The sequence below is a fragment of the Erithacus rubecula genome, assembly GCF_903797595.1.
Source record: "Erithacus rubecula genome assembly, chromosome: 3".
NCBI classification, from domain to species: Eukaryota; Metazoa; Chordata; class Aves; order Passeriformes; family Muscicapidae; genus Erithacus; species Erithacus rubecula.
Window position 1 is genome coordinate 84,801,044 of NC_136689.1, and position 26,085 is coordinate 84,827,128.

The window sequence follows — 26,085 nt, forward strand, 5'->3', positions numbered from 1 at the left end:
GAGCAGGACCCTAAGATCTCTGAGGGATGGCTGAAGAGAGCACCCCTAATACCAGCCAGACTGTTTCCACAAACACCAAAATAATGATCCTTCTCTAGTTCCAGCGTGCTCTAGCTTTTCATAGAACTGAATTATTTCACCACCATGTCAAGGTTCATTTTCTAGGTACATGTTAATAAGAAAATTTTTCACCTTATCAGAAAAGGAAATTAGTATCCACTAGGTAAAATTTTATTTTTTTGCTAGTATATCAAGATGTGGCAAAAAATAATTAGCAATATATTACCCTTTAAAAATGTAATGCAATTAATTAATTTGTAATTTTATTTGCCATTTCCCTTTCAGGTTTTAGTTGGAACTATACAAGACAATTCTTGAATATTTCATATGCATTTTTTAAGAATACAGCTGAACAAGATTCCTCCCCCACCCCCCCCCACCCCCACTTCAAAAGGGTATTCTAAGAATAACAAGGTCCCTCACCTAATCAATCACTAGACACATCAGAAAGACTTTGGAAGGTCTGCATCTAAGTCTAAAAGCTGTCACCTCTGTTCTCCTTTGAAAAAGATGGTTTCATAGGACTTTATCTCTTAGCAGTGATAATGACAACTTTATAATGAAAATGACAAGTCCTTCAGGTCCTAACTATATCTGACACAGAAAACGATCTTGGGGAAAAGCTATTACAGACAGAAAGTGCTTCTTCTCCAAGATATCCTTTGGCCATATGTAGGCAATGCTGCATCATTGTAGTGATCAGTAGATCTCAGTTTCATTACACTTGACTGCTGTGAATATTCCTATAGGCTTTATCAAAGACTTGGTTTTACAGTCATTGTCTCTCAATGGGGGTTTCTCTCACTTTATTTCCTGGAAGTGATGGATTTCATCATCACTTAGGCAGAACTGGGAACATATTCTGTATCTACAGTATAAAACCTAGCCCCATTTATTAATCCAAACCTGCCTTCCAAACACATTGTATGTTCTTGGCTGTACTTCCAGGCGGTTGCACAAGACTGCCTTACCCCTCTGCTCATTTTGTAATACTGCCTCTGTAATTGTTTTAATTTCATCCATAGCCATTAGTAAATGTGTGTTCAGTTGAGCATGTTCTTCCTAATAAATTAACCACAGTCCAAACAATGACTTCTTTGGATGCAAAAGAACCAACTGAGCTTTATTTCCTCCTAATCTGCTGTAACCGGTCATTTGAAAAGAAAACCACCATGGACTTCTGAAATCAGCTGTACACACACATTCTTTATATAAGACACTTTTTTTTTACCATAACAGGAACATTTTCACCCTGGAGATGAATTTTTTTTTGCCTTTGCAGGATAGCTTGTTGTCAGACTGTGAGCCTTTCCCCCTCAGAGACAGCAACATCTACCTGAATAAATCTGGATTTGAAGCATGAAATATATGTTGGAAAACACAAATCACTCCTAGAATAATGGACAGATAAAGGTTTCACAAATAGAAAACCTCACTTCACGCTCTTCAGGGTTCTTCCAGAACATTTCCTATTATGCTTTACTGGTTTATTTCAGCCACAAGAAATGCAGAGCCTGCCCTACTCAAAAGAAGCTGCAGGTCTAAGGGAAGAAAAAAATCCCCAAAATGTTTCTACCTTAACTAATCTGGCAGTTCAGCTTTCTAGTCTCAAAGGGATCATTTGCAGGAAAGTTATATAAAATGAAAGAAATGCCCTATGCCACACTAAGCTAATCATCTAAGCTCCTTTAATAGACAAAAAAAGAGTGCTATTGCTAGCTTTAATTCTACTCATTCTAAATTAAAATAAAAAAAACAGAGGGATCAGGCTGGTGAAGTTATTGTCTGTTCCACTGATTTCAGTGGGAATCAAAATGGTACCTCAGACATCAGTGTTGATAAGGTAGATGTCATCCAGAGATTAAACACAGATCTGAAAACATATTTGGTTACTGAACTCCCTGTTCCCCTTAAAATTAGTGATGTGATCTAATAAATGTCAAGTTAATTTTGGGGCCAAGGAAAGGAACTCAAGTATCCCAATTCTTTGGCTAGCTCCCAGGCCATTTTATTAGACTTTTCATGGCCTCATTGACTTCAATGGAATCATTCAGCTGTGTCCACACAGATGAGGTCCTCACAGTGAAACACAACCTCATGTTGCAAATCTGAAAGGGAACAAGTGTATGTAATTCCTCTGTAGAGGTTCTGACTCATCACTAGGCCCTGGCTTGGTTTTACAGCCACCATCTGATGTAAGGCAGGAAAAACACCTTTCTTATATAATCACATGTAGAAAGAAAGATATGCACACTTGCAAAATATTTAGACTGTACAGTTGGTGTTCACATTAATGAATGCCCAAATCCATTAAAATTGTGAATGAAAGCAGCACTAAGGATGAAAGCAGCAAAATACACAAGCATCACACCCATGGTCCAAGTTTAGGTGATGTGACCAGGTAAGAGTAAGATGAAGCTTTTTTTTTTTTCTGGCCCCTAAACTGGATGACATATAAGTGTTTATATACAACACACATGAGAATCTCTGCAGTACCATTAAATTCAGTCTGCCAAACATCCCATCATTGACTGCAACCAGTCCTTGATGGAGCAGAGCAAAACACAGCAAGAGTTCCAAAGACCCAGTTGAAAAACTAAGTTAGCATCACCATTTAACATCCTGTGCTACATTTTCCTTTGGCTGTTTTGTGGTACAATTGTCTTTATGAAAGCCAAAATAACCTTTACTCTTCAATAACCAATCAAGCATCTGGTGAATTTAAAAACAACTTTCAATTCATCATTGTTAGGAGATTTATTCTGTATTTTAAAATTTCTTCCCATAATTCTTATATTTTCTTCTGAAGTGAATTTAAGTTTCCTGAACAGATATTATAATCATATTAAATCTTATAACAATAAGGCACAAATGGTATGCCTTAGTTTCATTTCGAAAGCAGATGAAAATTAATTAATAAAAATACATACCATAAACCATAAGTTTAAAAATCCTACAGATGCAAAACCTCTGAGAATGGTTTAAATACATATGCACATCATTATGCAATTCTGGCAGGAAATATGTCTTGTTCCAAACTGAAGTTGAGACAGGTCAAGGATGTATTCAGATGATATCAGAGTCAGAAACTGATCTGCATGTTTCACAACACTGACTAACACTGAAACTCTAAGTTACCTTTCACTAGTGATTTCCCTCCCTATCTTCAATAGTTACACCAGAATAATTCAGCTACAGCACATCCCCAAAGAACTTCAGCAGTGCTTTTATTACACATTAGGACACAATAACAACAGCATTTACTTATTTTGCTTGTTTCTACTCCAGGCTATTTCCAGAATGTGAATCACTGTGTTTGGGGAGTGCAAAGCAAGTGCTTCAGTAGCTACAGCAAAGTGAGACTCAAAAGTGATTCACATTTGACAGGGCATTTTGCCACTGAAAACTCTGACAGTTGATGTGGAAAAAATATGCAAAAAGAGGCTTAAAGCAAATCTGCAGTCATTCCGGATTAGGAAGTGCTTCTACACCATGCAATGGCTTTGTTGTATACACCCAAGTCCTAATAATCTCTGTTCAAAAGCAACACTGTGCCTTTGACAGAAATTAAATAACCTGCAAAACTCCATGTTGTCATTGATATTCAGGGGAGAAAAGGATGGTGAGAGGAAATGGTTACTGCAAATCCCTGAGGATGCAGAGGTTGCATTGGTTGTGCCAGCAACATTCAATGCTTACACAAACTGAAGAGCAGGGCCCCCCAAACCTTTGTCTCCCAGCCAGCACAGAAGAGCCAAAGAGACCTGATACAAGGCTGAGCCACCCTTCACATCAACTTTGAAAATTGACCCAAATAAATGCATTTTATGATGGAAGAAGTCCAAACATGACCATAGCTGGGCCACGTTCTACTATCACCTTTGAGTGATTATGACTAAATTCTAATTAACAAAAACACATCACATGGAAATTTTTCTACTTACATGCACATACATGTGAGCACAATCACAAAAGTTTCAGCATGAACATACTGAAAGTTTCTACTTATTTGGAACAAAAGCTTAATTCATCTTTGGTCATGGATAATGGTCTAGGACCAGTCCAACTTTGTGGAAAATTCTTGGATTATGTGGTGATTAAAATCCTTTACAAATTCCATTTTTTCTTCCACTCTGGATTTCTCTATTCTCTTATATCTGTAAAGAGGTAACACTGTCATTTCTGCTTTCTCCAGTGTGGCACTCCAGATTTTTACTAGCAACTAGTGACATACCTAGACTATACAAGCAATGATGAAGTTTTAAAATTCCAGTACTTTTCAAAGTCACCTTTTATTTAATATTTCAATTTTCTACTTATATAGAAAATATATAGGATTTTCTACATAGAGAAATATATAGAAATGTTTCTATATATTTATATATATATTGCTCTTTCAGTTTGTGTTTTTCCATCTTTCTACATTTTAGCACTGTGGAAAAAAAATGTTTTAAAATGTTTAAAATAGAAATATTCCTAAATTTTTTATGTTAATTTTTTATCAAAGAATTGTAAGTATGAAAATTTGAAGCCAATTCACATTTTTGACAACAGAAAGATCTCAACACACTATTTTTTCATGCCTCTCTTCTATCATGTCATCGATTGAAATCCACTTTATTCAGATTCAGGGTTGAGTATCCTTGGTCTAGTATAGAGAAATTTTTCAATTGTTTAGCTAAGATGGATGAGAAATGCAACAGAGGAGGTGCTATCATCAACTCTCACATTCATGGCAGGCAATGCTCCTACACATTGAACCAAAGCCCTCTTTACAAGTGAAAATGTTTGTTTAAGATTGAACATTTTTGAGAAACATTCTGTACTATAAGAACATATAGTTCAGGCTGGTTACTGATCCCTGGTCCCCATGTAGGACAACATAAGTAAAACATCCTTACTTGTTAGGCTTAGTCAGACTATTGATGTGGATGAAAACTGCTATTGATTTCCACATGAACAAGACCTGAAGCATCTAACAATACTCCTCATAGAAGCCTTGCACTGGGAGGAAGAAGAAATGAGAATCCTTCAGATAAATCATGGCAATAAACCTCCACAGATACTCGCTGAAATTACACTGAATAATAACCTGAAAAGTACATAGCCAATGTCTCTCTGGACTCAGGCATTTTTTACATCATGATGCACTTTATGACTTTATATAGGAAATCGAAGAGTGCACTGGAGAAGGGAGGTTCAGACATTATGCATTAAATAACACACATACCTGAGCAAGAAAACCATTTAATGAACATCCTTTGTTAATCTGGCATATGCCACATGTGGAAACATGCCATGGTACAAGCCTGCTGCACAGCCCGTGGTGCAAGCTTCCCTGGCTGGGTGTCATCTGCTGCCCTGTTCAGGAGAGTCCCTGACCCACAGCAAACACAGAGACACTGTGCTTTTGGGGTGCTGAGCCAGACAAGCAGCAGTCTATCCTGGAGTAAACACTGCACATGAGTACCACCCTTCACATACAGGGTCTGGCCTGAACATCAGCTTGAAGTTTTTTTTGGGACTTCAGAGTTAGCTCCACATCAAGGGCTTCAAAGGTCAACTCAAACAGTGTGAGTCACACAGCCACCTTCTAGTGTTACTTTCCTATCACACCTTTGTGAGTGTGAGGCAGATGAGAAGTTCTCCATGTACTCTATCTTGCATATGCAGAACAGTCTGGATCTTTTTTTTTTCTTTCAAACCAGGCTGGAATAATCTAATAGAGAGCATGTGAATAAGCCAGTTACACTGAAGTCTCATCTTCACAATGATGAACATAGATAGTAAAAGCAGAAAGGAAAATTAAGCTAGAGCCATAAGAAATATGATCAGACCTGTGCCCTGAGCATAAAACCAGAACTTCAGTCTTCGGTATTAGAGTTATATTAACTGACCTGTGAGTTTTTCCAGAACATCAAATCCATGTTTCAGAGCAATGATATCAAGAAAAGAGACTGTACCATCTTCAAACCTAAAGAATGGAATAAATGAGCACAGTAAATACAACATGCAGCTATGGTACTGATTTTAAATCTATTTTAAGAGCTCCTATTTTTATATTTAGTGAATCTATCTTGCAGAGTGGGAACTATTCCCACAGGGATTTGTCTCCCAGTCTTGTAGTACCCTGTGAAGGAAAAATATATTCTTCAAAGCAATAGAGTTTTACATAAACGCTTGCACACAGAAAGGCATAATTTTCTCCTACATGGAGTAACTATATACTAATCTACATTAAAGCAATGGTTTACATAAAATGTCATGAGCTAGAGTCACAAGGTCCTAAGTTACCTTATGAGAATTTAGGGAATAGGTGAAAATAGTGAGAAAACAGGTGGAAACTTGTGTCCATCCCCCCACCCTCCAATGTAATTACACCTGACACAGTTGAGTTAGAAGGCTCCAGTAATCTGGTGCTAAGAAGAATCAAAGAGATCACTAACAAATCTCCTTCTCTGTGCTTCTCCTGGAAATTAATTTTTAACTGATCCATAAAAAGGGCATTATACAAGCATTATACCATCATCTTTCAAAGGAAACACCAAATAGAAGCAAAATCATTGGATTTTATGAACTACTGCAGCCATTCCCACAGTCCAAGAGGAGAAAGTGAAGCTCCAAGTTGAGAATGCATTCAGAAACTGATTCACAAAAGTATTTAAGGGAACAGAAGGGACACCAGGGAAACATCATAATGTTTCATTTAGGCTTTGTGTGCACCATAGTCCACAAGAAGTTTTAAGGAGAAATCATTCATATTGCTTCACCACAAAGAAAAATGCAGAATAATGCAACTGATTAAGTCAGAACTGTACAGAACTCAATATTTTAAAAGGCTGAATGTGGGCTGACAGCAAGTCTTTCAGGAAGGAGCTATACCCAAAACAGTAACAGTTAATGCTGGAAATGAACCCACTCCAAATCTCATGGTTCAAGTATCAAACTAAACTCCAACCATGGAGGATGAGACCTCCAGAGGAACCTGGTGCTCCTTAGATCTTTCTCCGAAAGATCAGATGGTATCTACACTGAAGGACAAGGTGGAACATGAGACACACACTCTTGGGCAAAAATACTTTAAATACACGATTTAGGCCAAAAAATAGGGGATTACTTTTTTTTTTTTTTTCTGGATGCATAATTTTTCATACTGCATGTTTAAAAGATTTGATGTCACAAATTAAGTATGTCTTGTGAAAAGGCTGAAAGTTCAAAAATGTCAGATATCAAATGCTTTTTCTTTAATAAAATAAACATCAAGAGAATAACATAATAGCTCCAACTTTGATTATAATTTTTCTTACTTCCTATTTTATTTTTCTATATTTATCAAATATTTTCAACACTGCAAATGACATCATCAGGTGAAAAACATATTAACCTTTCAAAAATCTTTGGTAAAGGTCCACATAAAAGAAAAATGCAAGAGTACTGTGTATATATGATAATACATTCAGCTGCAATGAAAGGAGATAGAGGAAGCAAATAATTATAAACCAAGTAATAAGAGAAAAGTGGTGGACTGCTACAAGAATGAATGGCCCAACAGAGCCCACCTATGTTCATGTATTTTAACATAGCATAGGCCAAAGAATCCATCCTAGAAATTTCTGAATCTTGCCTTACAATTGCTAATAATCGATCTTGAACTTTAGAGAAGAAATATTACTGGTTGTCAGTAATGCAATGTAACATTCAAATTTGTGATTTCAAAGAAACCTAACACCAGGAATATTTTCACAGAGACCCGTGGACCAGTGTCTGAGGGAAGCCTTACTCTATCCAAAAAGCCATAAAAAATGTGGGAGGATGAGGAAGAAAAGATAAGGCAGAGGCTAACAGTTGTTTTGGAATGGAATACAGAAACCTTTTGCACTGTCTGCAGAAAAGGTCACAGCGGTCCCACATGTCTGCCAAAGAGAGATTACAGAGAGGGTCCCTGAGGGGGAACTGACCTGCTCTGCTCAGTTACTCACAGTGGCCAGCAAAGCAAACAAAACATTGGGAACTGGACCAGAGCAGAGACACTGGCACTGAGCCCATCAAGGAGACTGCACAATCCCCAACAATTGTATCACTGGCATAGTGACAAAATTGGAGAAAAGCACTTGAAAGGGCAACAAAGGTGCTAGCCTATATCGTTAAAGACATCTGAGTCCTACCTATAGCAAAAGGGAAGGCAACAATTGTATTTCTCTTTATGATATGATTTAATAACTAAGCAAACAATTGCAGTACATCCGATGCTACACAATAGGAGAGATGCATGGACCATGTTGCTCTTGTAAGATCTTCAATATTTTTATGAAAATAGTCCAGAGCTTAGGAATCTTCACTCAAATAAAAGAATAAAAGGCAAGTAAACAGAGTTTGTGGGTTTTTGGTCAAACATTATGCTCCAGAACAGCACAATTGTTGTGGCATGATATGCATCATGCATTTAGTCTCTCTGTATCACAAAAAATATCCAAACCTCTTGGGAGCTCCATGGCAAGAACCAGAAGCCACAAAAGAAATTAAAATAATGCTAAAAATACCTGCTCAAAGATATGGGTAAGTCTCTCTCTTTTTTCAATTTAGACATGGGCTACTTTGCAACATTCCTCTCTTGCATGTGGACCCCTCTATTCCTACATTACCAGCTTTCCAATTCTGATTAACAAAGCATAAATATTTTGTTATTCCTATAATATACATATTTACACTACTTCCAGTGCACTTGACTCTCACATATATCCTTCAGATTTAGTGAACACCTAGTGTGCAACTTCATGTCAAACTTTTCAGGAATAATGCATAAATTTTGATATTTAGCACATTAAGCCTTAAGTGCTATAGCAATAATGCTATGACTAAACATGATGCTATGAAGGGCAGCTATTCCCTTCTTGGGACACAAAGAGCTCTCCCTCAGAATATTTAACAGTATTTAAGATTGACAGGAAACATGTTCCTTGAATTGCAGAACATTGGCTTCAATGGCTATTTTTTCTGTTTGATGCAATTGATGTTTCAAATAAACTGTTTCCCCACTCGGTGGCAGTTGCAGTGTTAGAATAATCAGTTCAGGATGAAGTTCATTTGAATGCTAGAAGCCATTTCCTGAAGTAACCAAGATTTTGCAGCTGATGATGTATAGAGGATACTTACAAAGGCTAATACTGCAGAATACCAACCCAAGAAACAAGAAGCTTACCTCTCTTATCTAGTTCTTATTATAATTGATCTCACTTAATCACATCTGGGATGAGCTCAGTTGCTTAGCTGATTGTGTTTGTGAAGTGCTAATAGCATTTCACATCCAATTGCTATCTGACAAACTGGCTAAGCAACTCCTGGCATAACAAAGAACAGAGCAGCATGCCTACAATGTACCCAGGAGTTATGAAGCTGATGAGCTGCTCTCCCTTTCCAAGTCACACAAAAACTCACTTTTAGAAGCAAAAATTTTGGAGTCACAGCAGAAAACTATTGCTTTACAGTGAGCAGTCCTGCCTTAAGGATCTTCCTAGGGATGGAGATAGGCTAGTCTTTCTTTGAAACTTTATTTCAACTAGTTGTTACAATGCTTCTCTGTTACAATTCTGCATATAAATGTTATTTTTTAAAGTCACAATCCCACACTGTAGGCCAACTGAAACACATGAGAAAACTGTGACATCTTGGGCAGTTTCAATTCATCCTGCCCTTAGCAAGGTCAGAAATATGATGACAAGAATTCTGGCCTGGACAGATGTAATTGGAAATAAAGTGCTGAAGGGCTAAAAAAAAAAAACAAACCCTTCATGTTTGAGAATAGGACTTAGAGGAAATTTGGTTGAAGGCAAAAATATTACCCTGAAGTTGGACAGCACTGAGTTAAGTATCCAGAAATTCCCTCAAGACCAAATAATCAATGCTGAGTGGTGAAATACCTTTCATAATATGAGCTATTCTGCATGCAAAAAGCACAAGTCATGGTGTTTTGGGTTTTGGGAAGTATCTGCTGCTGGAATAGGAATGCTGACTTCTTTTGCAGGCAGATGAGTGATTGAGTTGTTCAAAGGGGTTTCTTTGGTTTGAGGTTTTTGGTTTTTTTCAATTAATTTGTCTAGATAAAGAAAGTCCAGATATACAGATATACATTCTATCTGTGCATAGAATCACAGATTCATAGAATACCATGTTAGACAGAACCTCAAGAATCATCTGGTCCAACCTTTCTTGGCAAAAGCATAGTCTAGACAAGATGGCACAGCATCTTGGGCAGCTAAATCTTAAAAGTGTGCAATGTTGAGAAATCTGTCACTTCCCTGAGGAGATTATTCCAGTGGATGACTGTTTTCATAGGGAATATCCAGTCAGAATCTCCTCAGGAGTAACTTGCATCCATTACCCCCCATATTTCCCACGTGACTCCTTGAAAAAAAGGGAGTTTCCACCTTCTTTGTAGCCACCCTTTAAATACTAGAATATGGTGATAAGGTTTCCCTTCTAAAATCTAAACCACTTGTCTTACTAGTCATCTTCAGTATTTTCAGCAGCAACCCAAACTCTACAATACTGTGATCACTGCAGACAAAGCCATTGCTAACCAAGATATAAATGAAAGCATTTTTTTCTTGGTTTGTGTGTAGTAAATCCAGCAGTGCCTCTTTCCCGGAGGGCACAGCTAACATATGTATAAGGAAATGGTTCTCCACACATTTCCAAAACTTGTCAGATGATTTGGTAGCTATTGTTTGTTCTTCCAATAAATGTTTAGGTGGTTGAAGTCACCCAAAAGAATAAGGTTCTTTGTGATTTGAAGCTTGCTCAGGTGACCCCAAATATTGCTTTGTTGGCCTTCATTTGGAAGTCAGTAGCAGATGCCTCCTGTAAGATCCTCCTTAGAGATGACCCTTGTGATCTTGAGCCAGAGGCTTCCATAATCACTGTACTTGACTTCTGTCCATTCAAGGCTCTCTTTAATTTAGACTGTGACTCCTCCTCCTCTTCTTCCCTGCCTGTCTTTATGAAAGAGCCTTTAACTATCTATTGCAATCCTCCACTCATGCCAGTTGTCCCACCATGTTTAAGTTATTCCTACATATCATAATTTACTGACTAGGCATGGAGCTCCAGTTCCTCCTGTCTGTTTCCCAGGCTGCATGCACTGATATGTATACACTTGAAGTAGTTGGTGTTCTGGTTCACACCTTGGGAGGCAGCTAAGGAACATTTCCATATTTGCAATTTCTATCCAGAACACAGGCCAGAGCACTGCAACTTTGATAAAAATCCTGTCACAAGGTCAAAAATAATCCTGCTCATTTGAGAGCACTGCTGAGTCAATGCAAAGTGCAAGGAAGGAGCGCGGGGGGAACATCGCTGTCAGTCAGCTGCCACTCTCCCCCACACCAGGGAATGACTCCATTTAGGTCAAATGAACAGAAGTCATTCTCGAGTTTCTAAAGCAGGTAAAAGAGCAACCAAATCCACAGAGAATGCATATTTCTTGAATAAGCTGCTTTTCTTTTTTCTTTTTTTTTTCCTCCCCTTTTTTTTAACACTCCTCAAGAGTGGAGCTGCCCTTTGAAGTGAGATGTTACATGAGTTCCTTTCATCTTTTCAATTCATTTATTTTCATCTAATTAAAAAACACAACAATACAGAGAGGTTCTTGGTATGTATTCAGGCCCTATTTTTCAACTCTTAGAGATACTCTGTATCATCACCACATGAAACATCTGTCCTGGCAAATTCAATTTTCGTATTTTACATATTTTTGTGTTTATTCTAAATGACATTTTCTGGAATTATGACAGCATCAAGGGTATACAGTATCAAGCTCATGACTATAGGAACACTCTGTTTTCAGTCACAGTCATGTTCTTAGGTTAGTAATTGCCATCTCTGATATTAGCAGGGGAACAAATTTTAATTGGTCTCACTGCTTTCCAACATCAAAACCTAACATTTGCAGAAGGAGCTATATTTGTTTTGCTTTTCTTTTATTCAAAATATATCATTACTAGGCTACAAAATCTTTAGGGCCCTGCCCTGCTCTTTAGAATTTTTATCAACTCTTCCTGAGACTAAGTTTTCAGGTACTCTTCCAGGGTATTTGTGTGTCTCCAGAGGACACACAGATTCCCTTTTTCTGGCTTTGTCTTCCACGGGTGATACTCTTCATTTTTAGCACTTTGCTAGTTGACCGTATTAATAATTTTCTTAACCGGGTCAAATCCTGGTCATGTTAATACCAAGGGCTGAACTTTAAGGCAGCATCTCCCAAGACCAAGCATTTGTCTGTTAGCTCTTTGATCCTCTACTAGCAAAATCTTTGAAACACAATATGATCCACAGATGACTAACCTCAGGTACAGTCTCCATTTTGACTAAATATCTTTATTTCACACAGTGAATGCCATTGAAGTAAGTAAACAAAATTAGGAGATAGCCTGCTGTAACACACATATGCTACCATTGAACCATTCTTTCATAATTAGCTAATGTTTCTGTAATTGCCTGCACAGGAGCATACTACAGAAAGCCAGGAATTTAAATGGTAGGAGGGCAGCAATAAATGTTAGACCTCTGAATAACACACCTATTCTCACCACTTCAGCAACTCCTTTTTACCTCTGGTGGCACATTACACATCATGAACAGTTGATTGTTTCTCATACAACAAAGGGAGATCCAGTGCCCTAAAACCAGTCACTTAGGGAGGAGAAAATTGAATAAATCAATCAATTTTTATTTCTCAAATGTCTCTGTGCATCTCTCCCTTACATACAATTTGATGAACTCCTAGATGGTAACTTTGCTCACTATATATTTGTCCATAAAAATCTTCTCCATTTGCACTGAAAAGATTAGCAACCCTTAAGCCTGTTACTCAAATTGGTCTGAATGACACATCGTGATTCTGTAGATTATCAACTCCTTAGAGATCTGAAACACCTCAGGAATAATGTACACGCCCTGCCAACCCCTAGGAGGACTCTCCAAAGGAAAATAACAACAAAACTACTTTTCTTTTTCCCCACTAGAAGTTATTGGTCACAAAACAACCAATGCACTGCATGTCACAGGCCAAAAGTTCCCTTCCAAATTCACAAAATACGTTTTTATTGCATTGCTGTGGTGGGGGGGGGGGGGGCGGGAAACAAAAATAATCCTTCTCTTTTAAATTCCATTATACAAAGGGATATTTCCTTGAGGTATATTAAATTTAAATCTTCAGGAACATGAGAGGCCTGCTGGTTAACTACCCTCAAAGAATAATATGTTCAACTATCAGCTAGTTAGCTTGCAATTTATACTCATTCATCTTAACTTGTAACTTATTAATGTCAACAAGAAGCCCATTAAGGTACAATTCAGTGTGAGCAGGTGTATTGCAAATGATTTCTGTATCTTTCTGAGTATTTAACATTTGATATGCATTATACTCCCATGATTATATATCAATAATCCAAATGTTAACACCTCTGCTTCCCATGGGAAAGTAATATCCACATATAACCCCAAGTAATAGTTAAAGTGAGCAATTTGTAAAGTGTATTTGCATAAACTGTTCACTGATCAGCTATGAGTAATGAATCATTAATAAAAATTCAAAGCCCTTTCTTTGATTTTTCTCCTTAGGAGGAGGGAAAGGATGAAAGACATTCTGAAAGTAAATTTTTCATAGGCAAGAATCTGACCAGCTGTAATAATTTTTCTATGTTCAGTATAAACAGATTTGTTTATTTCCTCATGAAGATTGAGATGTAATCTTTCATGCTTAAACAGGTACATTTGGGGATAAAGAATAACTTTTTAATTAACTGCTAAAGATTTTAACTGAAATATCAGTTTAAAAATTAGCAGACAAAAAAGGATCCACTTGAACATGAATTCAATCTTGGAAACCTTCACCTAAAAATACCACTGTCTAATTGTGTGTGCCAGTGAGGCAGGCCCAGAGCAGTGACCTTGGATAAGGTTAGCAGCACTTATCATCAGACATAGGGAGAAAAATCCCTATGAGTGCTTTGCAATGGGTGGTCTCTGTTCTGTACAAAGGTCTGTGCCTTGAAGAAGGGGTTGCTTCAATGAATGAACTTTATTTCTGCTACAGATAAAAGTGAATTCAGCAAGACTTCTGAGCAGTTTACTTCCTCACTTGGGGGGTGTGTTACTGGTAAGTAAGGCTTTAAAAAGTCTTATGGGTAGCAGGGGTGGGTGTGTGTATATGTGAGAAAAGGCTTCTCTGATGTCACACAAAAAGCTTCTTTCTCTGGCAAAAAAATTTGTTCCAGAGGTCATTTTCAGAGGCAATGTATACCCAAGGTTAACAGAAACCACTGGGAGCTGTGAATGAGGACCATCATGTTAAACCACTCTGTGTTGAGCCACCATTTAGGAAAGATGTGCTCTTCTTTCATGGCAACCCAAAAACTAACTTAAAGAACTTCAAATGTTGCCCCTGACTGTAAGACAGAGGCTCAGTGTGTGCCCATGAACGTGAGGGATATGCACAGCTCAACTATGTCAAATTTAACAGGGTGAAGTGCTGAGTCCTGTGCTTGGGTCACAACAAACCCAGGTGATGCTACAGGCTGGGGGCAGAGTGGCTGGAAAGCTGCCCAGTGGAAAAGGGAGAGAGCTGGAATAGTTAAGTCTGAAGAAAAGGAGGTTTTTGGAGGAACCTTATTGCTCTTTACAACTTATCTGAAAGGAGGTTGTGGCCAGGTGGGGGTCAGTATCTTTTCCAAAGCAACAAATGATAGGACAAGAGGAAACAGCCTCAACTTGCACAATAGGAAGTTAGATTGGATATTAGGAAAAATCTCTTCACAAAATGGGCTGTCAAACTTTGGCACAGGCTGCACAGGGCAGTGGTGGAGTCACCCCCCCGGTATTTAAAAGCTGTGTAGATGTAGCATTGAGTGACATGGTTCAGTGGTGGACTTGGAGGTGCTGAACTAACTCAGATTAAATACAATACAATTTTCATGTGCTGATTATTTCATATGTGTCAGCAAGAATATAATGTTATCAGTGCTTTTGTCTTTTACTTCTGTGAAAATGCATGTATGTGAAACTACTGTAGTTAGTGGCATACACCAACTACAAGTAGTAAAAACTGAGCAGCTAGATTCAGTTTAATGTATGATATATGTAGATACAACAGTGTGTATCCAGAAAGGCTGGCAGCTTGACAGAACTGGCATTATTAAATTGCTGCTATGAAACATCTTAGCTTCAGAACAAGGTCTCGTTAGCCAGTTTGCATGTTGAGACCTTTGTGAGAGCAGTAAAATCATCAAAGAAGAATGGGACAAGACAAATACAAGGAAGACTTCAGCTAATAAAACATTCTAAGGTGTATGAGTCGCCTTTTTATGCCTAGAGAATACAATCAACTAAGACTTTCAAACGGTAAAACCCTTACTGCTTCTGCACGTCTCTACTGTTTAAAAAAAGTTTAAAAATTATATAGTAGGGTCTGCTACACTAAATCACGTGCATCCTGGTAACCAGTTTGTCTACTGCAAGCTATTTTTCCACCTTGGGACTATAATATACAGATTTATTCCAATGCTTTTTTATTTTTCAGCATTGTTGTGAGGCTTGCCAGTACTTCATGCTACCTTGTGAGGTCAACAGGTGATGAAGATGGCAGAGTTGAAGAAGTAAGCAACTTTTCTTTTCAAACACCAACTCTAAATGATTTTCCAAGCATGGACTGGGTATTGGGAGCTACCAAATTTCCAGATAATTGAATTCACAGCAGCGATGCTGAATTAGCAAGTATTCCTAATTTCCCACTGTTTTAAGTAGTTTTCAGCTTGTACTGCAGAAAGCCAAGACCCTTTCCATGCAACTGCCTCTCCTCTTCAACAGGAGTGCAGTGATGGAGACCCCAGGAATTTCATATAATCAAAGCTGTCCTGGACTTGCATTGATATGGCCAGTAATCGGAGGAAGTTCTGGAAATCTTCCAGTCATCCTAACCCAGAAGAAAGGATCAGCTGAACTAACAATTCCTTCAAATAATCAGGAAAATTTTGGCACGTTACCAGGCATTGCTGATGCTTGAAACAGGGAGCACAGGGAGATGACTCCTGTTCCTAGCTTTGACAGAAAAGAGCATGAGTCATGTAGCTGAGAAAACAACAGGGTAAAGGAACAGCACAGGGTCAGGAGTGTGTGCATCAATAGAGAAATAAAAAACTTAATATTCATAGAAACATTTGTTATGTAAGCAATACCATCCCAGCTATCACCCAAATAGAAAACAGAATAATGAGTGAAATGGGTGAAAAAAACAGAGATGTTTATATGCTAAGATAAAGTATATGGGCTACAAAATGGAGGGATCAGAGCCACTCTAGGACACTGCCTTATTAGTATATGGTAGAAAAACAATCACAAACAGAAATCATGCTGGAGAAAACACATAAATGTAGGATACAGTGGTGAAGAAAACTGAAACGCTCTGAATTGAAATGCCTTTGGTGAGAAGTTCAAAACAAGAAGGCCTAGTTGCTAAGATTCTGCTATAGGTTATGTAGCTATGTAGGGAAAAAAAAAAAAGCTTTTGAGTCCAACAGGTACTTTTCTACTACTCACAGAAATAAATTTAAGTGTAAATTTTTTTCAAGCAAAACCGAGATAACAGAAATGGTTGAGTTAAATTATTACTTAATATTGGAGCCAAACCCAAAAACCACCTGCTACAAATAAAATAATTACCTGAAAAATGGCTTTTACAAGCAGTTATACAATACACAATGGGAGACTTTGATTGATTGAAACCCTGGTCAGAGGAATTACAAGTGTATGTGTCACAGACGGATAAGCAACCTCAAGTGAGATTTTGAATGTGACTGGGGCAAAATGTGATACTAATGAAGCTACTTGGACTGGAAGACTGAACTGACATAATCAAATACTTCAAGAGAAGACTTAAAATTACTTGAAGTTGAGGTTAGAAAATATATGGAATTTGCATCCCAAAAGTATGAAAGAAATAATGAAAATGAACTTTTAGAGAAAGCCTCCAGTAAAAAAAACTTATGAGAAATGTTAGTACTTCTAATTAATGATGACATGAAATCAGAAAAAGTGCTGCTCAGGGAAGGAAGTTACTGTTGGAAAGACAGAAAGCACAGGGATAAAATAAGAATTCCCAGAAGGCATGCCCTGACACAACAAATCAAACTGAACAGTAAACTATTCTTTATACACAAGCAATGCAAAATAATAAATATATATAATAACAAATAATAAAAAACCCCAGAATAAATATAAAAAGGATTATGATTGTTATTCCAGAAGCAAAGAGCTGGTGGAAAAGTCTGAAAACTACTAATTCTGAGGACTTGGACTCTGATTCTAAGAAGCACTGATGAAAAACAAAGGTCAGGAGATGATGACTCATGGCTGAAAGTGTGTGTAAAGTTACTGCAACTGGTGTGGAAATTCACTTCAAAGGTTTTAAAGTAGTTGAGCACAGGCAGACAGATGAACTATGTCCCAGAACTGTAAGAAATTGGCATGAAAAATTCCCTAAGCCAAATAACACAGGCCAGTAAGCAAATTTTTCAAATCAAGAATGGAAAACAGAAAACACAGTATTTCTACTGAAGAAAGGGAAACAGAGTTATCCAGGGAACAACACATCTGTTAGCTTGAACTCAGTGTTGTGTACATTCTGAAAACAAGTTCTGAATGAAAGCACAATTAAATGAGTAAATAAAAGCATGTTCAAATGCATCCTGGATTGTGCCAATGGAAAATCAATCCCAGAGAGGCTGCCATTTTAAAAGCACATTATTTTTCTAGGCAAAGGAAATGCAGAACTAATTTATCTGGATTTCAGTAAAACATTACCCCTAGTGTCATATGAAGAACTACTATAGAATAAAGAATATTACAAGAGTGTTACAGTAGGCCAAGTAATTGTGCTGAAAGGGGTACTATTATGCTTGGAAAAGGTTTCCCATTTAATTCCTTGAGCACTGGCTTTGGGACAAATATCTCTTTTAGTAGTTTCAATAATGATCCTGGCATATAAGGTAGGAATGTGAAGATAAAATGGGCTGCTGAAGTGAAATCTGGGGACTGCCAGTGCTGGAGATGGGGCTGTATAATGCATGAAGTAAGAAACAGATAATGTTGAAAACCCTAAAAACAGAAACGTGATTAAATGTATAATATGCTATAATGTATGATAAGTACATCATTATGCATAAGCCCTATTATGCACTTAGGGATTACTGACATTAACTTCTGCCGTGAACTGGAGGACTGTCATGCAAAATATTAGATTTGCCAGTCTATCAGACCAACTATCAGCCATCAGGATGACAAACAGGAATACATGCTTTACAGATAAAAAAATAAGAACACCATTAATAAAGGTATGATAAGGCTGTATATTATGAACAGGGGAAAGGGCACCTTATAGAAGTGTTCAGTTCACTTAGTATGGAAAATCAAAGCTAAGCAGAATTGCTTGGTAGATCTAAAGATGGAAAAGGTGGGTAATAACCAGGAAGGAAAAACAGCTACAAGACAAAATGCAAATAAATGACCAAACTGACCACAAATATAGACTGCAAACTGAAAGTCCATGAACATCCAAGACGTGAAATTATAGAACCATTTCCCAACATAAGAAGCAGGAACAAACCAAAAGCAACACATCCTCCTCCCCCTGTCCCAAAGGTATCCCCCTCATTCTGCACACAAATTCAGTATAAAGAGGGAATTATATAGTCTTTGATCATGAATAGGTCAATTACATGACCCAGAAGTTTTTTGCCCCTCTCCAAGAATCCAGAAAAGAAAATGTCAAAATAGCAACTCCTTTTACTTTCTGAAACTGCATATGCAGATAACACAAATGCACAAAGTTTGTTACTCTGGAAACCTCTGAAAACCCTGGAGTCATCTCTCTTGATGATTTTCCTGTGACCAAGTCAGTTCTGTTTGACATGCAATTAGGGTGACACCAACTTGCTCAACATCCACTGTATAAGAGACTAGTGAGACATGAGCAAAAGAAATGCATGCACTGACAGGGCTTTTTCTTATAAAATTATCTGCCAGCCTGAGAGTATAGCAAATTGACTAGTTCCCTACGCTTCTATAAGTAGGATCATTGGTGATGGTGGTGAGGAATAAATAGATAATTTTATTTAGATTGATTGTCACAGAAGTAAAAGGTGATCTTGACAGCTGTATTATTTTATAAGATGATGTTAACACAATAAACATGGAATTACCCACCTCCATTAATGGGTTGGTTTCTTTTTTCACATAAGAGTAAAGGAAATCTCACTGCTTCAGTCATACCAGACACAAAAGAATCATCAAGAAAGAAACAGTACAGTGACATTGTAATACAAAACATTCACTTCAAAAACTCAACATGCAGCAATACAGCAAGTCATCTATTCCCTTTTATGAATATAAGCACTTTAAAAATTCAGCTCTCAATGCATCTATAATTCTTCTGGACAAAAATATACTGAGTTTTTGTAAATGCTATAGACAGTGTTGCAGTAAGAGAAAATGTTTGCATGCAAGTTTCACCAAATTGCACCCATCACCAGAGAAAAATAGGTATGTTTTCTGTAAAAATACCACTGGAAAAAAACCTTCTCATAGTTCATTTACAACCAAAGACTAGGCAGGGCTGAAATGAACCTACTTCCTCTTCCACTAGTTTGATTTTTCAGATACAGCATATAGATATTTCAGGGATGTGCAGCCAGGTAACTGATGCATGTATAATAATAGGCAGTGAAGATAGCTGGTGTGAGTAGAAACATCCAGTAGGAGAACCAGGTGACATTGCTCCAAATAGAGCACAAACAGTTGACAAAATGTACAAATCTTCAGACTTGTTAACTACTGAAAATGGTAGGAAGCACATAGCTTTGCATGTAGGGAATTCATAATATACAGAGGAAAGTATAATCACACTTGAAAGTATGCTTAGCACTACACAGGCAATAAAGTACTTTGCTGAAACAGAGTTTTAAGAAGGTAGCAACAAGAGCAAAAAATTCTTGGGTTGCCATGAGCTCTGACTGGGCCAGTAGGGTGCTCTGGTGGTGCACCACAGCCCAATTGGAAGCAGCACAAAGCATTGCTGCCCTCAACTTGGCTGCCATTCTCCCAGATTGCCCAGCACAAAGGAAAAGAGTTTGCACCAGCAGCATGGGAGCTCCCCAAAAGCAGAAAGTTCTGCAGTGGAAAATAAATGTGAATTTGGAGAGAAAAGGTATGTTATACAATATTCAAAATACGTTGCACAATATTCAAAATACATTATACAATATTCAGGGAATACAGGAAATAGTAGCATGAAGACTGAAATACCACCAGGACAGTATTTTGGTGGTCAGAGGGATCCCTGATTTTAAATTTAGTCTGATACCAGTTTTCTATGTAAGACAGCAGAAATCTGGAATGTCACATGCCACCTTAAAATGACATAACCACTAGGCCTCTGAAAAGTTTTGCCTTCAAAATGATTATTCACATAATGAATTCCAAGTGCATTTCAGATTTTTAATCTTTTAATATATGTAGAAAACCCCTTAAAAAACCTAATAAGACTGTCAGCCTATTCAGTATTTTGATGTATCAGCTATGCTTTCAGAAGACTTCTTTCCTTCACCCTCCCTTCCCTGTGTATGTTAATGTTTGCTTTACTGGTTATAATTACTGAAAAAAATCCAGTTGAGATTAGATTTCAGTTATAATTAATGATGAATGTGTCAAAGTATTATGATGTTGTTTATCACACTTCTTGCAATGTAATTTAGTGCAATAATACTAAGGCTTGCTATATGACAGTTATTTAGCATTTAAGTCTTCTTAAGATGCTCTGCAGAGTATCCTGAATGTTAACTACGGAAAGATTATTTTATACAAAAGCAGCTTCAGGCAAAATATAGCGACAATTTGCTAGAGCCCAGCAAAAGCTCTTAAATCTTATGTCATCTATGAGCTGAAACATAATAATTAAATAATCTAGACATGTTGTAAAGCTAATGAGAAATCCAAAGGATAAAATTAAAAATTGACATTAATAGGGCAGCTTAACCATACGAGGGAATAAACAGTCTTTGTTCTTTCTGGTACAGTTTCTGAAGAGATATATTTCTTTTCAATGTGTACATACACACAAAAAAATGAAACCTCAGATCCTGGGGGAGAAGAAAAATAATAACTTTGGATGCAATAGACAGACAGTTCAGGGTATGTTAAGGTAAGTCTTAGCTGTCCTAATTTGTTGTGTTGGTTTTTTTTGTTGTTGTTGGCTCATTTTTATTATTTTTTTTCTCTTTGTAGCCACTAAATTAATTTTGTTTTACACCTCAGACATGGTCCTAAGAACTTGCTACTTTAGGGGGTCCCCATTGTGTATTTACTTGAATGCTTGTGAATCCTGTCACTGATCTGAGGCCTTTTTCTGCAATGAATGCACAAGTTTGCCCTGAGGAGCTGTGTCCCAGCATAGCACAGAGCTGCTGTTCATGACCTCAGATTGAAAAGAAAAGCAGCAGTTTTACATATATTTCCTGTGATGACTAAACAAAAGTAATTAATTGTAACATGTTTTTACCAGGAAAATGTCAGGCATGGTGGGAAACAAGAATATGTTAATGATTTTTGTAGTTAGCATAGCTAAAATGAAAAAGTTTTAACATTAAGTCCAAATATAGATGCAAGGTCTAGTTTAAGAAAACCTGTACACATACATAGAAAATCAGTTCACCTGGGGAGATGGTTTTCAAGCTGCAGCTTGCTGAAAACATATATAAAGTTTAAACTTCTCAAGAGAATTTTTTATTTTGTTGTGATTTCTCAATGTGCCATATAGCATTCTGTGCACATATGACAATGCATATAAAATTTACCAACATGTTGTAATCTCATCCTGGTAAACCCAAACACACTCGAGGGACACAATTCTAAGCTCTGATTAAAATACTCAGTTCTCCACAAATTCTTCTGAAAATAAACCTAATTCTGAAAGTGCTTTGCATTGTTGTAGAAAGAAATCTAAATCATTGCTTTAGTATAAACCTACAAATAAATACTAATATCTTGCTGATATATGTCAACTGCAAAAAATCTAAAATTTCTTTTCACTTGTAACCTATGAAAACAACTGTGTTTTCATAGCAAGCACATTCTCTAGTTTTTATGGTATCTATGTAGCAAACTAATGCTCTTAAGGTTATTTTCTGGATAATACTATATCATTTTGGGGGAAGGGATATATTTAATAATACATTGTTAAGAACATTATACTTAATGCAATTTTGCATTAGCTAATGTTTTTAAAGCTATGTTTGTTATTGGAATTCAGCTCTGCAGATATGATGTTTAATACAACTTGACTAATGTATTTGTTCAATTAACCAACATAGCATCTATTAAAATTCTGGTGTTCAAACCCACTGGAGCCATTTCAAAGGCTCCTTGAGAAAACCAGAATAAATTAGTGAGATAAGTGGAAGATTTTTGAGAGGTACAACATTTGATATTTGCACATTCATAATCAAAACAAAACTTGGGAAACTTTAGGCTCTGCAAAAAAGAACCAGCATTTTTTACTACCTTCTGTTACCATAATAACAAATACCAATGAAACTGACTGAAAATAACACTGACTAACCACAGAGACGGATATTCATTAGCAAGAGAGATCTTGGTAAAATTTGACTCTGAAGAAGCACTTGGCCACAGGAGAGAGTCTGGATACTAATTTGAAGTTGAGCCTCAGAGCTTTTGAATTGTTCTAGTGACACTCCTGCTAGCAGCAACAAGTTCTATGGACAAAGTTATCATGCGCTGTAATAAGAATGTGTGACTCTTTTTCCCTTACTTCCTCCCTCTGCACGCAGGTAGATGTCACCAAGAAAATAGTGTTTGTGCAGGTAGGTTGAGAGAAAGCACCATGCTGCCTTGTTCTGCTTATAACACCCATGTCCACAGAGGGAGGAGGTGTCTGGTGAATTTTCTGGAGAGACACAAATGGCTGGCTACCATCACGAGATGTTCTCATGGAGTACTGGTGCCTGTATCTATTTTCACTGTCCCTTAGAACTTTCACTTTCCCTTGGTCTAACAGGTGCCATATGCTGTGCTACCTTTACTTGCACTTTATCCTCCAAAAGATTGAAGCTATTTTTTTAATTTTAAAAAGTAATATTAAAAATGAAGGTTTTCATTAAAGGTATGGGAGTCATCTTAACTTCCCTGCTTTTGGGCAGATACATGGCATTTAGTTCAGTTTCCAACCAAGTTAAATCATGCAAGTCATCCATTAATGTGAAGAAATGTGCGTTGAGTAATTTCAGATTTCTTTCCCATATACCTGTGAGATGTGAGACATCAATGTTTATCCTGATTAGAATAAATCAGACACTTTCCAAACAATTGCTCACCAGCACCTGCTCAGGTACACATTCAACCATTCAGTTCCTCCAGCTAGCTCACACTAGCACTCTGCACGGTGGGTCAGCTCAGTGCTAACCACTCTGAGCAGGTTATAAATTAATACCTTGTGTCCTTTCACAGACATCTTTCCCATGAAGAGATGCTAATGAAATACAAACAGGGTACATAACCTAAATGCTACTCTAAGTTTATCTTCATTTTTGTTTTCCTCACTATTATGTTTCCTCACTATTTAAAACCAAATCTTAGTGAAGCTCTGACTGACCTTTTTGCATACACACACCAAAAGTAAATATTGCTCTCCTGCTTTACAAAGGTGAACTGGAACTTAAGCATACAAGAGCTGCAGTTCCAATTCTGAGATACTAAAATGGGAACTGCATTTGGGTTCTATTTTCAAGTTCTGAGAGTAGCTACTGTTCTGACAACTGACCAGTGCTGGATTTCAGAGTGTAACTAAGGCATTAGTGTTAAACACATTAAATACATAACAGTTTGGGGAAAATAAAATCTGTGTCCACTTTCAAAATCTATGTTAACCAGCAAAAATACATATCCTAAATTATAACCAAAAACTTATGGAAATTGAAAAATAGAGATGAGCATATATATAAATCAATTCTAATGATTTCCTTTAGTCACAAAATGATGGAATCATGAAGTTTGGAAAAGACCTCCGAGATAATCACATCCAACTGCTAACCCAGCACTGCCTTGTTCACCACTCAAACATTCCCCCAAGTGTCACATCTACAGCCTTTTGAACACTACCAGGGTTGGTGATCCACCACTTCCCCTGGGAAGCCTGTCTCAATGCCTGGCCAATATTTCAGTGAAGAATTTTTTCCCAATTATGAATCTAAAACTTCGCTGGAGCAACGTGAGGCCATTTCCTCTGATCCTGTTATTTGTTACCTGGGAGAAAGAGACTGAATCACAGGCTATTACTCCTTTAAGGAGCCACAGTATGGGGCAGATTGCAGAGTGAATAACGAAGAGCAAGCAATCAGTACTGTGTACATCTAAGACACAAAGCTGCACAGAGCGACTGTCTAAAAACAGAATGTCATCTGGAATAGGACAAGAATTCCCTAAAGTGAGTAGAGAAATGAAAATATTTAGTCTCAGAGCCTCTGAAAAGCACAAATTAACATGACTGCATAACATACGCAAGGAATGCTTAAAGTATCAAGGGACTATTTGAAGGTAACATGAAGACGATACCAAATAAATGCATTATAAACGACAACAGCACCATACAGGCTCTGCTGTATGCAGCCTCTTTTGTCAGCAAAACTGTACCATTGGAGAGGCATGAGACCAGGTAACATGGTCTTGCTAATATAATTTGAGTACTTTGAGTCAGAAGCAGCAGTGGAAGACCACAGAGTATTTCTTGACATAAAATGAAAAAATAAACAATCATCATTTTTCTAGCTTCTAGTCCTCTTTTTCTTTTCAGAAATGAATCCTTCCAAAGCAAGACAGTGTAGGTGCAGTTCTTGCTGGCAAACAAAGCAAGCTGGCATATCTCAGCTGTTCTACCTCCTCAGGTGTCTTGGTACACACTGATTAGCCAAAGGCTAATATTTATGCTAAATAAGGGCTAAGTAAGTATCTGCACTGCTCCCGCTCAGAGACAATGAGTCCTCACTCAATGTTCTGGAAGACTGTGCTTCTCTAGAAAAGCATCTGCTATGTTTAGTCAATCCAGCAGCCATAAATCTCTCTTTCTGCACAAATACAAATTAACTATGCTTGCCCAGGTATAAACAATTTATATTTAAGGAAGTGGCATTTTTTAGGAGCAAATAGTCTCTCTAACTTAATGAAGGGTAAACTCCACACACACACACACACACAATTTTCATCTAGGAGGCTGCTTGGAAGTTGAACCACCTAAACAGTATTATTTTCTGGTGATAAAACTCTTCTTTCAAAGAAAATACATTGCAAATGACAGAAAAATCCATGTTTACTTCCAACACAGTCAGCTAAAATCTCATTCTTCAACAATGAACATATTATGGCAAGAGTAGGTTAGAGATAAACTAAATTGAATATAGTGTAATTATATATAATTGTAATTGTAATGGTAATTATTTTTCTTAATTTGCATCTTTATCAAATGGCTGAGGAAATATTTATAATGTAATTGTTATGCACACTGGCAGAATCATAATTCACACTGTAAATACAGAGCGTTCTCTGAAGCTTTTCTTAAGAGTGAAGTATAATCAGGGGATTGCAAAACAAAACAAAAAAAAAACAATGGAGGGAAAACAGAATAATGAGTCAACAGTTCCTTAGAATAGTCTTACAAAGAAGATCATAAAAATGTAATTTATAAAAAACCCCTGCAAAACAGTCACACTTTGTCTGAATGTTGTCATTTTCTACCCATGCAGGATTTCTGCAAACAGGATTATTACTGATGCATCTTATATATGCCAAGGAGGTCTCATTCTCTTAGGATGCTGCTGTAAGGCAATGCTGAAAGGGAGAAGACAAACTTTGAACTTTTCAGTCATAAAGAAATCCTCATTTTAAATGGTAATCAAATTGCCAGGATCAAAA

General features: G+C 37.2%; 1 protein-coding gene across 3 annotated transcripts in view; it reads right to left on the reverse strand.

Moving 5' to 3' along the window:
- MOCOS (molybdenum cofactor sulfurase) overlaps positions 1 to 26,085 on the reverse strand; it is a 206,150-nt gene that overhangs the window by 80,729 nt on the left and 99,336 nt on the right. For all 3 annotated transcript variants that reach the window (XM_079300626.1, XM_079300625.1, XM_079300627.1), the window contains one exon: positions 5,958 to 6,034. In XM_079300626.1, coding sequence (XP_079156752.1) covers positions 5,958 to 6,034 — 77 coding nt within the window. The remainder of the gene's footprint in view (positions 1 to 5,957; positions 6,035 to 26,085) is intronic.